The sequence below is a fragment of the Epinephelus fuscoguttatus genome, linkage group LG11, assembly GCF_011397635.1.
Source record: "Epinephelus fuscoguttatus linkage group LG11, E.fuscoguttatus.final_Chr_v1".
Taxonomy (NCBI): domain Eukaryota; kingdom Metazoa; phylum Chordata; class Actinopteri; order Perciformes; family Serranidae; genus Epinephelus; species Epinephelus fuscoguttatus.
Window position 1 is genome coordinate 28,974,963 of NC_064762.1, and position 14,454 is coordinate 28,989,416.

Genomic DNA, 14,454 nt, shown 5'->3' on the forward strand with positions numbered 1-14,454 from the left:
GGGAAATACACACGTTTACTTTAAAGATACAGTCCGGCACATAACCCCTCGGAAAACTACAACTTATAGTTTTTACACCTTGATCTTTGTAAGGATGAGACAAACTAAATCTAATGTGTGAGTGAGCTTTAGAGGAGCTCAGAGGTAGATTTTGTTGCTGTCGGACAGAGACAGGCTAGCTGTTTCCCCCTACCTCTAGTTTTTGTGCTAAGCTAACCTAGCTTCAAATTTACAATAGTGACATGAGCGCCGCATCCATCTTATCATTTGACTCTTGGCAAGAAAGTGAAAAATCCCAAAATGTCGAACTATGTGAAGAAGCCATGTGTAAACATAGCACATTTGTATTAAATTCTAAAGTAGGTCCTAACCTCCTTTTTATCAGTGGTACAGGATGTTTACTTGCTCATATGAATTTAAAAAGGGCAGATATAGCATTAAAATATAGTCCAACCTCAGAAGGTACAGCAACTTAAGAAAATATTCATTGTCCCTCAACTGGTACAAGTTTTATTGTGTGAAAAATACCTTTTTAAAATTGATGAAATTTACTTTTTTGGCCATTATTTCTGCACACAATAACTTGTAAAACGAAACTTAATTTGCTTCCAACAAAGAAGCAAGTTTAAGTTTGTGATTCGTGTGTTGCGTCGTCGTGGGTCATCGAGTGCAGAATTAAAAACATTCATCTTAAACAAAATCTACAACAGCAAAGTTTGCAACAAGCAAAGGGATTGTAAAACTTTACAGTCGCTAGATAGAGTTTATACTATTTGCTGTAATGACTTGATTTCTGTTTGTTCATGTAATCAGCTAGCTTGACGAGCCTATATGTTCCTGTGATATGTGTTAAAAAGTAGAAATATTCTAAATTTGGCATTATTTTGTTTGATTGAGGATTTTAATGACCAGTAGTCTGATCTGATCCCATCTCTGTCGTATGTGTCAATCAAACATATCCAGTGTTTTTATCATTGTGTCACGTCCACTGACCTCACCATGATGTCATTATTCTGGTGCATTTGTCCTGTGAACTGTAGACGACCGATCATGCCACTGGTTACTTTAAAAACCTCAATAACATTTGTAAAAATTCATATGATAATATTGCTTATTTGCTCTAATAGGACTGATTTAATGACCTGCTGAGTTTATAAAAGTAGAAAAGTAGTGGTGAAAAGTATCAAAAAGAGGATTTAACTTTAGTTAAGTGAGGTTACTCGTTTAAGACTGCTGTATCTTTAAGGACATATTATTTTTAAGATGTTATGACTGTTATTCTGACTGTTTGTTTATTGTTAAGATGTCCAATTGCATGTCCTCATCTTGTGCACCCTCCCCCCACCCTATGTGACGTGTTGCTGTGTCATGTTATGTGCTCCCACCCACCTCAAGCATGGGACTCCCATCTTGTTGTCGTCGTTGTCGGTGTGTGTCAGGAAGTTCAGTTGTTTCAGTTTTTTGGGGGAAGCTGTTATGATTTCATTGAGTTTTTAGTTTGATTTTTTTTTTTTGTCACCATTTCCATCCAGCATCGCCTCAGAAACTATGTTTAGGGAATGCCGCCCACCCTCCCACTTTTCCCCGAAGACCACATTCTTCATATTCAGTTCATACACACACACACACACACACACACACACATACACACACAGAAATCTGCACCCACCCATGTGCCTCATTCCCACCCTCAGCCATCCATACTGTACATATTCAGAAACCCAGCCACCCACTCATTCAAACCCACACACCCACTAATCCCTCCCAGTTTCTTCAGATTCCAACTGGGCTGATTCAACCATCAAAAGCAGCTCGGATACATCCACAGCACTAGAGGTTATGTTTTTGAGGAAATATACGATCTCGACTACATGAAATGGACCAAAAAAAAAAATAAAAAAATAAAAAAACGTGAAGATAATCTGACATCAGAGGCATCGACATTGAGCACATGTGACCCGGAGCAGCTGGTTGAGCTCCAAACCCAGAAATCTAAACACATTCCTCCAGCGTAGATTCATGTGTAACATCACAGGCCAGTGGAGACAGGGTGGGCTCGAATCAAAAAACTACCCACAAACCCATATTGTATAAAGTGAGGATACACAGAGGACCTGAGGCACATATGGACACATAGTTTGTGCACACATGCATACACTCCCACAGTGTTGAGGGAAAGGGGAGATGGCGGTAGACAGGGTGGTCCAGGAAGCTGGTGAGCTGTACGTCCAGAAACATTTGCCAAGTGTCAGATAAAGTTTTTAGGTAGTATGGACCAGTTAGGCCAGGGACATGCCAGCTTTGAGGAGTTGTTAAACCAGTCACAGCAGGTTTGGTTTGGCTGACTCTTGTTAAAATACAACATATTAGACTCTATCAGGGGTAGAAGGATCAAGTCCTCGACTTGTTCCTGTTGTCGTCTTTGGTGTTCACACAAGATAGGGCCAGTCTGTAGGAGGACCAGTTTGTATCTGTGGCAAACCAGTTAGGTCAAGTCCAGCTCAGGGGCAACATTTATAATCGTTAATTCTTCGTGATATAAAGTAGTTTTAGGAGGCTGAAATAGCTGTGTTTATGGTATGGTTTTTAGACATTTCAGAGACCAAACGAAGTTGATTTGAATATGTAATCAATAGATTAAACTTTTAGTAAAATAATGCAACCCCTCCGATCTTCCAATATCCTCCTGAGATGCCAACTTTTGTTTGTTATGTATTTTTAATTTCTTCTAGCTACTTGGGATCAGTAGGACTAGATAAGTATAAAATACGAAACATTGTCAACAATGATTAAGTCCCAATTAACAAGACGATAATGAACTCCTAATGTCTTCAAATGAATGAATGAATCACTAATTAACAGCATCTTAGCTTGTACTGTTATCACCTAAGAATGGGCTCTTCCACAGACTCTGCCATGTTGTTTCTACAGTAGCCCAGAACAGACAAACCAAACACTGGCTCTAGATAGGGCCATACAAGTTTTTTGTGACGGCCATCGTAATTCCCCTACACACTTGGCACACAATAGAGGGTTCAGTTGGTTGCAGTCTGCTGTCTCACCACTAGATGCCACTAAATCAAACATAGAGGAGCTTCAAATCACAGCTTCAGATGGAATTTAGTCGTTACACTATTTTATAAATGAGGCCCCTGATCTAGGACTGGTATGTCTGTAGACATGGTGGACTTGGACTTTGTCCTTTACTAGATCTTTATAGATTGTTGGGAAGCTCAGATAGAGCAGGTGAATCGGGCCTGGAAGAATCAGTAGTTGTAGACAGATGTGGTTTTACCTGTGGTGGTGGAGCTTTCTGTCAAGGTGAATATCTCCCCAGCTGTCTGTATTTGTAGCTGGTTAGCTAGTCAGTGTCCATTGCTGAGGTGAGAGCCAATGAGAGTGGAGCTTACTAACAGGTTGTCCCTCCCTTAGAGGAGACAGGAGGAGGAGTACTACAATCGCCTGGAGGCCGAGCGGCGCCGGCAGCACGAGGAGGCCGAGAGAAAGCTGCTGACGCCTGACGAGCCGGCCGGTCTGTATCGGCCCCCGCTGCCCCGGGATTACCAACCCCCTGCCCCCCACAACCCTACTAACACCCCCCCACCCCCCCCACAGAGAAACACCTCCTACCTCAAAACCCAGGTCGCCTCCCCCGACACGCTCTACACCGCCAAGTTTGTCTCCTACGCAGGCGATGAGGAGGACGAGGAGGAAGCCACCAAAGCAGGGAGTGGCGGCGGTGGCAATCAATCAGGTCAGGTGAAGCTGTCGGCGACCAGGAAGTCGTACGGCGACCTCCCGGCCTCCACCTCACCCAATCACAGCAGGCCTCAGCCGCCGCCCACTGCGCGCAAGCCCCGCCCTCTTTCTGACGGCATCTTCCTGTCTGGCTCGTTCCAGCCGCCAGTCAACAACTCCAACAGTACAGGTCCCCCCCTTCCTGCCAAACCCAGCTCCATCCCCCCAGGAGGCTTTAAAGGTAGACCCAGAGAGCGGAGAGAGGAGTCAAGCTCGCCACAGCGCCCTCCACAGCTCCCATACCTCCCTCTCATTCACTCATCTCTTCATTTACTACCCACTCCTTCATAGTTTAGAGCTACTTTGTTTTTATTTTGACCTTCAGTAGAGAGGTGTTCTGCCTTTTCACTTCCACCGTCTACTTTTTCCTTCCTTTATATGTTTGTCCAATTTTTTTGTCGTCAATCAGTCCCTACGTTCATCACTTTATGTTCATTATTTTATATATGTGGAAATTTCCCTCCCTCTCTTCGGGCAAATCAGATTGTATTTTTTTATGTTGGTTTGTTTCAACACCTCCTCCAGTAATTTTTTTCCCCTCCACATCTTCCTCCAATCAAACTCCCCCCTCCCCACTCGATCAGCACTTGTGAACAGAAAAAGCAATCGATAATCACGCCACCACTTTTTGCTGCAGATTGAGACCCATCAGAGCCAATCATAGTACTGTTGGTGTTGTCGTTCGCCGCCTCCTTTGTGTCTGGTTTGTTGCTGCTTGGGACAGAGGGGGCAAGGCCAGCCGTCAGTCTGCCCGCCCACCCCCTTCCTGCCCCGTGGCTCTGCTTAGCGGTGTTGGCTTTAAAGGGAAGGAGACACACCATTGGCTTCACACAACCCATCAATCACCCGATTAAATCATTTCATAAACATGCCAAAACGCACACAGCAGCAGTGTGTTGAGTGAAAGGCCTCTTCTTTGTCTGTGGCTGTTTAAAAAAAAAAAAAAAGTCTAAATCTTCATGTCATCAGTCTGGATCAAACTAAGCTTCTGTATAAGTCTGTCTGCTCGAACCACAGCGCCTCATAGTGGCAGTTTTCCAATACAGCAAGATTATAAAGGTCATGCTCGTGCTGTAGTTCTTTCTAGAAAAAACTTATGTATCAAGCAGCCTTTCTAAACACAGCTCAGATATGAAACAGCTGTTTTTCTTGGTTTATCCAGGTCAAATATTTTGTCAAGATATGAATCGTTGCTTTTCTTCAGAAGAGCTCATTGTTGGAAAGTGATACCAAACTGTAGAGGGGTCACACTGCAGTCAGCTGGCAGCTGTCTGGAATTTTTTTCTCGAAGTATATCCCTCTATGATTTTACCTCAGACGCACTTTCTGTGCATCTTGTTATATTTTTTGTATGTTAGGTATGTGCCAAAAACATGGGGCTCTTCTAACTAATTAGTTAATAACTAAGGGCCACCACAAAGGATCCCAAGATAAATCTTTGGAGATAGACATTGAATGTAATCAGTAAGCAGACAAGACAGTGTTTTAAACAAATAAACCCACTGAATCTGGGAGCCACTCGTCTCACTCATACCCTTTTCCACCAAATAAGAATTAGAACTAGAACCTTGGTGTTATTAATGAGCCAGCCCGCATTTCTACCAGTTTTTAGCAGAGCCATTGTAATCAGTCAGCAAAATGGAGGACTGCATTGATTACCTGTACCTGCCTGCCATCAGGACATATGACCAAATAGTTCCGTAACCTGAAGACCCACTGACACAAGATCAGCAGCCTGAGCAAAAACCTCAAGTCCTATTATCAAAGTAATGTACAAAAAAAAAAAAACACCACTAGAAGACAAAAATGTCAGACAATACAGAGCCTGAGTGACACATGGTCACAAGCAGACATGACCTAGTGCAGCTACATGAACGTCCACAGACAAACAGAGTGTTGAATGCAGCACAGTCTGAATGTCATCACTGCCTGAGGTCCAGGAAACAGCTGCCTGCACCTTCAGAATAAACCTCCACCCTCGCTGCTTATTGAGCACTAACACATCCAGGACCTCATGGACCACTGTTGCAATTTCACTCCAATCAGGAAGACATCCCACTAAAGTCCCACTACCTACCCCACCCCACCCCACCCCACCCCACCACCTCCCTCAGAAATAAAATCTGCATGTCTCACCCCCCGTCACACCACACACATGCATCATCAATACAACACACTGCACTCTGGCTGCCAGCGGCTCACCCCAGTAACCGGCTTGATGTCTATTGCTTTTTACTGCCTGTCCTGTGCGTAGCTTCCACCAGGCTGCTGTCTTTATTTATCCTTTGTTTGCTTCCTTTTCCCCACTTTGCTCGTCTCTGTTGGTCTGTCTTTTAATCTGCCCTCCCAATAATCTGACTCCCTGTTTGTGCTTGTCGTCTGCCTGTTTGGGCTCTGTCAGCTGATCCGGCTTGTCCCTCATTTCGTCAGTCTGTGTCTCTGCTGTCTAATGCTACAGCTTTACTAAACCTGACTACAACTCCCACAGGGCATTGCAGCAGGTTCAGGTGACCACTCGGCACCTGAGTCTCTGGCTTCCCTGACATATGAATCTCCAGAATGTGTTTGAATGAGTGATTTGATCGGCTGGCAGCTCCAGAAGCTCTGACGTGGATAAAAATGCAGCCTCCTGTTGGAACGCAGATATTTTTATAATCAGAATAAAACCACAATAAGAAATAAACAACACTGAGGCCTGTTTGACTCAGAAGGTGCACAAACTGGAGAAGGCTACAAAGAGAATTCAAGCCATCCCTAGAGACGGATGTTCTAACAAAAACTGAGTGTTGGTGCAGAAAAACAAAAAACAATGAGGTTTTTTTTTTAGACTCCGCTGGCCTCTGAGATAACTGAAGCAGAGTCAAAGAAAAACATTCACAACCTTTGAGAATCCGTGAAAAGCCAGCGGATGACTTTTTTTGTGCTTCTGGAGATTTTTCAGTCGCAGTGCCAGAAGTATAATTTTCCATCTCTTTTGGCTCCACAGAGGAATGTTACTGGCCTTGAACAAGGCTTGTTTCTCTGTGGTTACTTTGTTCTCTGCCAGTTTGTGTTTGTGTGGTTAGAGGCTGAAGTGGGATTCAGCTTGATCCCGTCCCAAACTACACTTCAATTAAATTCAGTTCAATTCAATTTTGTTTATAAAGCCCAATATCACAAATCACAATTTGCCTCACAGGGCTTTACAGCATACAACATCCCTCTGTCCTTTGGACCCTCACAGCGGATAAGGAAAAACTCCCCAAAAAAACCCTTTAACGGGGAAAAACACACACACTTCAGATCTCCCTCTCTGATTTTGCACTGTAAAACTCAAAGAAAAAAGGGCTTAGGAGCTGCCAGCTGGATGAATCCATCTGGGTTCACACCCTGTCACTGTGTCTGCATCTGAACTGTACCAACAGCCCCCTCCATTTCATCTCAAACACAAGAGCAACATGCATTTGGACTCCCAAGTTGTGTTTGCTGAAACACAACCAAGTAGAGTTAAGATAATTTTAAACGTCTTAACTCTGGGTTCTTCCTGCAGTCAGCTGGAAGGATTTAACCACTGTCTTCAGCAATTAGCACAACAAGATGAAGAACTCCGCGTTACTGATCGGATCCAGTGATTCCTCTCAACCTGCGGTGTGAGATATTGTGCCATCAAGGGTCTGCAGGGCTTTATTCTCTCAATTTAAGCACAACTGATTTGTTCCTGCTCACTGGTAAGACGTGTCAGCAAGTGGAAGGCTGTCAGGTAATCCCATGAAAAGGCCAAAACCAAGAACTGGGCAGTCCATCCCTCAGTACCATCAGACTTCCAGATATTATCTGTGTCCCATTTGTTCAAAGTCAAGATGTATATCTTTAAAAACGGCTCACAGTTTTCTTCAACAGCTGGGCACCATAGCTGTCAGCAGTTGTTACTCAAACAAGAGTCAGTAGTTATTTTTTGGGGGACTGTTTTCAGCTGTGGATTAACACACATTCAGTGCTCTAGGGGGGATGTGTTGGTAAAGTTCCCACACTCATTATTACAGGATCAGGTCACTCACACTCTCCCAAACATTCAACTTTAACAAACTTTATTTCACATACAATAATAGCAGAAGGAGCAGCTGAATCTATCTCTGATTCTATGGAGCTGCTTTATGCCTACCATACACTAGAACAGAAAAAAAACACATTTTATTCTGAAGTATAATGAATTTAAAGTACATAGCTTTTATTTTGAAGTGCTATTTCCCGCTGTAGAGTGAGTGACTAATGGACAGCTGCTTGACAGAGAGCAAACTAGCTCGATGACATGGCCAAACACATGTATGACGCTCAATGTGTTAAACTGTGTGGACCTTGAACTAATGACTATAGAAACTATGAGAAATCTGGACCCCCATGGCTGGACCAGTTGGGAACCACTGATTTAGAAAATCAATTGTTATTGACGATGTTCATGTCACTGAATCTCACCATTTGCATGAGCCAAGACTAAAAATTGCGGTAATATTAAACCTGTTAGATTTGGTCGTAACATCAAGACAAAAAAGACAGACTTCAAACAGTTCAGACTGAGTTTCCTGACCACGTTCACACCAAACAATCAAGATCATGGGAGTGCTCCCATGATTTTATTCCGACATTGGAAATTTTTCTGCAACAGTTTAATCGCCAACGTTATGACCCAAAAACACAGAAGCCTTAATCTGGTTATTTTTGCAAATGCATTCAGTGAGAAACTTTTAAAGGACTCAATAGAGCCCCGTCTTTGAACACAGAGTCCAGGTCTCTTGTTGCACACTTTAATTATTATTCACCGGATCAGTTCACTGTAGGTTTGGATCTTTTCATGGGATTTGTTGACAAAAGGAGATTAGAACATAGAATATTCTTGAATCAGCAGGAGGGAACTGATGGTTTTTCTTCCCTGCTGTAATATTCGTTTGGAAATAAACCTCTGCAGACTCCTGGGTCACATGGTTGGGAACCATTCAGGCAGACCAGACCTGCGTCTCGCTTGAGGCTGGACGCTGCTGGATTTGTTTGGAAAAGACACAGGGACACATGAGCCAACTGATTAACATCTCCTTTGGAGGTCAAAGGTCGCGGTCACCTTCCTCATGTTAGATGCACCAGCTTTAATGGAGCCCAGGATATCATTTATTCATTTATTTTTGCATCTATACAGGGGCTTTTTTCTTTGGGTCATGGCTTGATTTGGATTTAAAATATCTGGATATTCCATATATTTTATGAATCCTGCTGTAACTGTGATCATTGTTTTATAAGTTCAGCATTGGATCTAAATGACAAAAGGTAAAAGTGTCAGAAATAAAGTAGATGCTTGACGGTGACCTCGGCCTCAGATCCCAGCGACACTTCCACAGACCATTTTCGCTGCTTTGGAATGGCCCTTTAACAGCTTTTTAACGCTCTTTCTCTTTTCTTGGCTCGTTGCTCTACTTTAATGAGATCTGATTGTTTCTGCCCTAATGCTTCCAGAACCTTCCCTCTCTTCCTTCCTTCTGCTCAGGCTGGTCTGTGGGAAATGAAGTGATGTTGACTGGAGAAGCTGCTGGCTGCTGGCGACCAGGGTCTCTGGTCAATAATAGATACTGTTATGGGAAAACAGTTTGTCATTTTCATAAGGATTCTGTGATTAAAAACCACAGATGTCCGTAATGATGGGAGTGATAGCAGAGGGGAACCAGAGACCTTGACAGCAGCCAGCAGCTTCTGTCTCAGATGTTTTCAGATAACAGGAGTTGAAATATGAACGATGCTGACTCTTGTCTCACTGCTTTGTCTGTCTGCTGTGTGACTCCTGAACCCGGCACAGGATTTAACACGTACACTGGAAACTCAGCAGGAGTTGTAGGATCAGGAGAAGTCTACAACGACCCGCGGGACAAATGGACAAAGAGGTGAGATTCTTTTTCTCTTTCTGTTCCCTTGTGTCTTATGTGAAGGACTAATTTATTATGACACAAGATGATCAACATCTTTAACAGTTGAACAATATCAATAAGAAGAGTCTTAAACTTCTCTTGCGTTGGATGCTCACAGCAGCAAAAACATTTATAGCAGGATTTTGCTAAACAAACCAAAGACTCATCTAATGCATGATGGTGACGGGAATCTGAAGGGACTTCTTTCTTGTATTAAATGTTAAGCTGCTAGTTTATTAATCTTAATCATCTGTGCTACCGTGGCTAAGTCTGTCTGTCCGTTTCCACCTGAAAACGCAATATCACAAGAACCCCTTAAGGAAATTTCTTTTATTTGGCACAAACATCCACTTGAACTCAACAATTAACTGATCAGAATTTGATGGTTGCTGTGATCTTGCATTTATCTCATTCTTATGAATGCAGTATCTCTAGAGGGCCTTGAGAGAGTTGCGTCAAATTTGGCACAAACGTCCACTTGGACTCAACAATGAACTAATTAGAATTTGTTTGAACAAAGGTCAAGATCACTTAAAAAAAAAACAAAAAAAACAACTGTTTTTAGCCATAACTCAAGAATTCATAATCAAGATAAAATTTCACACAAATGTCTAAAAGGATAAAATGATGAAGTGCTGACATTTTATATCCAAAAGGTCAAAGGTCAACTTCATTGTGACATCATAATGTTCTGCAAAAAATACTTTTCTGGTCATTATTCAATGTCTTACCTTAGGAACAGAAGGGGAGACATTTGGTCAGATACTGAATCGATGACACTAACTTTGGGTGTCCACCTTTAAACTGTGCTGATTGTATAGATCTTCTGTGCTGCTGGGGGGAAGATGAGTGTGAAGCTTCACGTTTTCACAAACATGGATGTAAACTGTCAGAGACAGGGGCGTTTCTTGGGACTGAGAACATTGGGGGCTGAGCCCAGAACCTTATAGGGAAGTCTAGGGGATCCTACCTGGGAAAAAAAGCTCTATGCTTTCTTGAGCCTTATTGCGTCTTGTCTACAGCCAAATACTGCCAACATGTACTTCAAAATGTGTCAAAATAAAATTATATTATATTGATAGAAACAGGATGATGCACTTATAGATAACACAGGAATTAAAGCCAAAAAAATAAATATTTTGTAAATATTTTGACTGAAGCCAAGTCATATTCCCCCTCAATTTTTAAAAAATGTTAGAGGTTACATGATTTGCGATTTTTAGTTTGCTTTTTTTTTTTAACACCAGACCATGTGAAAAAGTTGAGTGATGATGCCTACAGACTATATCAGGAGCCATATTTTCCCCAAAAAATGCACATTACATGAGTCAGTTTAAGGCAAAATGAGATAAGAAGTGCTCGGCAGCGCTCGGCAGCCCTTCGGAAGTCCTTGGGAGTTTTATTGTGAAAGCTCAGCTTTCACAATAAAAAGAAAAAGGCCAACACTTCAACCCACACAGCAACGTTAGAAGGACATAACAACAGTTACATAGTTGTGTGCGGTATCTTTGGTAACTTATGTGAGAAAAATATCACTGAATTTATGTGTGGGAAAAGTTGCCAGCCGTACCGAGCCTTCAGGGATTTTCAGCCCGCCTAAGAGCGTCTATCACCGGGGAGGACTGTCCCGCAGCTCCGCTGGCACGCCCCCCTAACACTACATGTTTCACATAATTTTGAAGGAATAAACAGAATTTAAATTATTCATTTACCTGTTTCTGGTAACGGCTCCCCGGAGACGTGAGCCTCAGCCGAGTCAGCCTCCTTGTTTTTGAAAAAACGTCTTATATCCATGATCTTTCGTGTTGTTGCTAAAACGTCTCCCTCCAGCGCGTCAACGCTTTAGATACCAGAAGAGCCTGGTGACGCGAGGCTATCAGCCAATAAAACACGGATGCTTCACGCAACCCCTCTCTCTGATTAACCAGTCTCGACGTCATCCTGTGTTGCATTCACTGAAAATGGAAAACTACAACTTCTTTAGTGGCTCGTTAATGTACAGTTATCATTATTTCTTCTGAAGTTGAATTATCCAGGGCTTAAGAAAAAACGTTCGGGGCTAAAGCCCCAGATGCCCAGGCCAGGCGACGCCACTAGTCAGAGAAACTTGAGTGGTTCTCGGAGGCCTACAAGCACAAAGCGTTTATTTATAGCATCACTGAACACGCTCTTTGTATGTTTGAACAAGAATAAGTAGAAGTAAAAATCGGCATTGACATTTGTACATTTCTTGAGTAAATTTGTAGTGTCATTCCAAACATTGCTTTTTGTGTGTGTTGCAGTCAGGAGCAGGAGAACTCGATCCCCAGCGGCGCTCCGGAGAGTCTGACCTTCAAGGAGCGTCAGCGTCTCTTCTCTCAGGGGAAGGAGGTTTCCAACAAGGTCAAGGCTTCACGCAAACTCATGGAGCTGGAGAACGAGCTCAACACCAAGTAGTAGACCCCGAGCCTTTCACCTCCCAGCTCCACCTTAACAACAACGACATCATGGCGGTAAGGTTAAGGTGCTCCTGGGACAAAAGCGGGTCCAGAGAGCCGGCGCTCGCTTCCCCACCACTGACCGTCTCCTCCTGTATGTGTTGTTTTCCCCCTTTATTTTTTATTTTAATCATTGAATAACTGGACCATTCACTTTTTTTGACGTAGCTATATCGTTGCAATAGGAGAGACATTTATGGCTTAAAAATTTCTTCCCCTCGTTAAGGTCTGTCAAAGATATATAATGATAAAGCACTGTACAAAAGTTTTAATTGTATCTAGTGAGAATTTGAGAATCACACGGCAAAGGGGGATATATTTTTGTTTATAAAATGGTTCCTGGGGCGAGGGGATGGAGAAAGGTTTTTTCTCATTTTAATTTTTTTTTTTTTTTTTTTAATAGTTCACTGAAATATGAACAGTTTTACGGTGTTATTTTAATGCTCTTTTTCTGCATCATGTTGTTTTCACACTTTTAATTGCCAGCAGAAATGCCCACGGTTGAGCTCCAGACCAATCTTTCTTTTTTTTTTTTTTTTTTTTTTAATTAAATTCTCAGTAAGTGGAAACACTGTTATTTCATTCCGTAGCAAGAAAGCTTGGGATTTTTTTTCTTCTCTCTTTCTTTCTTTCGTGATGTTTTAGAAAAACTCTGAAAGATTCTCCAGAGGAGGATCGTACAGTCCAGAGAAGGATCTTTAAGTGCACAACATTACTGTAAATATTTGGGTCCACAACTGTCTCACTCTTTTACTACTGTAGAAACCTGCCAGGCTACTAAAAACTGCAAAACTAATGTGATTTAACAGCATTTTGGTGACAGAAAAATCCAACTCGCTAACGCTAAAACTGGACTGTCTCCCTGCTGCTTCTCACTGTCAGCGGAGTTCAATTTTTAAATGTTTCGCCCCAATCTGACGTAACTCTAATTTTATTTACTTTTAAATCTAATAGTCATTTTTTGCAGAGTTGTGTGAGATTAATTTGATTGATTGTAAAATTCAAGCCAGAAAAATGATTTCTTTGACTCACAAATGTGATTGTTGGTTTTCACAATAATAAAAAAAAAAGGAAAGAAATTACTCTTTAAGTCCTTGTTTGCTTTACAGATATTTATTTCAAACCTTGTGGAAAAAAACATACTTGCACAAAAACTTGTTTTTAATATTAACTATGTATCTGCAAACTGTTTTGAGAAGTGGATTACATTTGGGACCTCTCGTACTGTGGTAATAATCTGTGTTTTTCTGCATTAGAGACAGAAAAGTGTTCTGTTTTTACACCAGCTGTAGTTCGGGGTGATCCAGTTTGTTTATTTTAAGGACTGGAGTCAAGGTGACAGAATTGTGATTGTACAAATATATATACACACAATTACCACGATTACTTTCACCAACACTGCTCTGCTCTGCTAAAAGGAACGCACTTCAAACCCTGGTGTGCCGCCCCCCCTCCCCCCACCCTCCAGTTCTGAAAACAAAAGATTAAAAATAGTGACGTTTCAAATGTGTCTCTCTTCTGCAGTTTGACTCCATCCTGTGTGTGGATTTATTTAATTTTTCTCTCCAGGAGCCTCCACTAGAACAGATTCTACATGATGAGATAAGATGCTGTTATAATAACTGACCTGTAAAAACACTACAGAGTACACTGTCTCCTCTCCCCCCACAACAACTCCTTTTTAGGTTTCAAAATGAACTGAATCATTTAAATGGTTTCATGTTTAGCCTTTTGTAAATCATTAATAAATACAGATTTTTCAACAGTGCAGGCTGGAAGTGTCATCTTTTGTTAGTGTCATAACTGATTGTGTTATTCTGAGAACCGATTTGTCAACACTGTTAGTTGGTACTAGTACTTGAGTATTTCCATTTTATAATACTTTATGCCTCTGTTTACACCACATGAAGTAGTGTACTTTTTACATCACATAATTTCTCTGATGGCTGTAGTGTAGTTAACTTTTCAGATTAAGATTTTACAGCACTTAAAAATAAAACTACCCTACAGACTATGAATTAGGTCTGCTGCAGCTAACTACAATAAAGTAGCACTTCGATGTGAATGCAAAATCAAAGTATAGCATGCTATACTTTCAATTCAATCAATCAATTTTATGTATAAAGCCCAATATCACAAATCACAATTTGCCTGGCTACTGTGATGCAGTATGTTGAAAGTAAATATTAACATCTGATAGTATACATATGTGACAATAACCATTTGTGTATAATAACAGTAGAAGTACGACT

General features: G+C 41.6%; 1 protein-coding gene across 1 annotated transcript in view; it reads left to right on the forward strand.

Annotated features, from left to right (window-relative positions):
• afdna (afadin, adherens junction formation factor a) overlaps positions 1-12,753 on the forward strand; it is a 137,694-nt gene extending 124,941 nt beyond the window's left edge. The window contains 3 exon segments of the mRNA XM_049590976.1: positions 3,433-3,979; positions 9,617-9,701; positions 12,008-12,753. Of these exon segments, the coding sequence (XP_049446933.1) occupies positions 3,433-3,979; positions 9,617-9,701; positions 12,008-12,161 (786 nt within the window). The 3' untranslated portion in view covers positions 12,162-12,753.
• Positions 12,754-14,454: the final 1,701 nt, after the last annotated feature.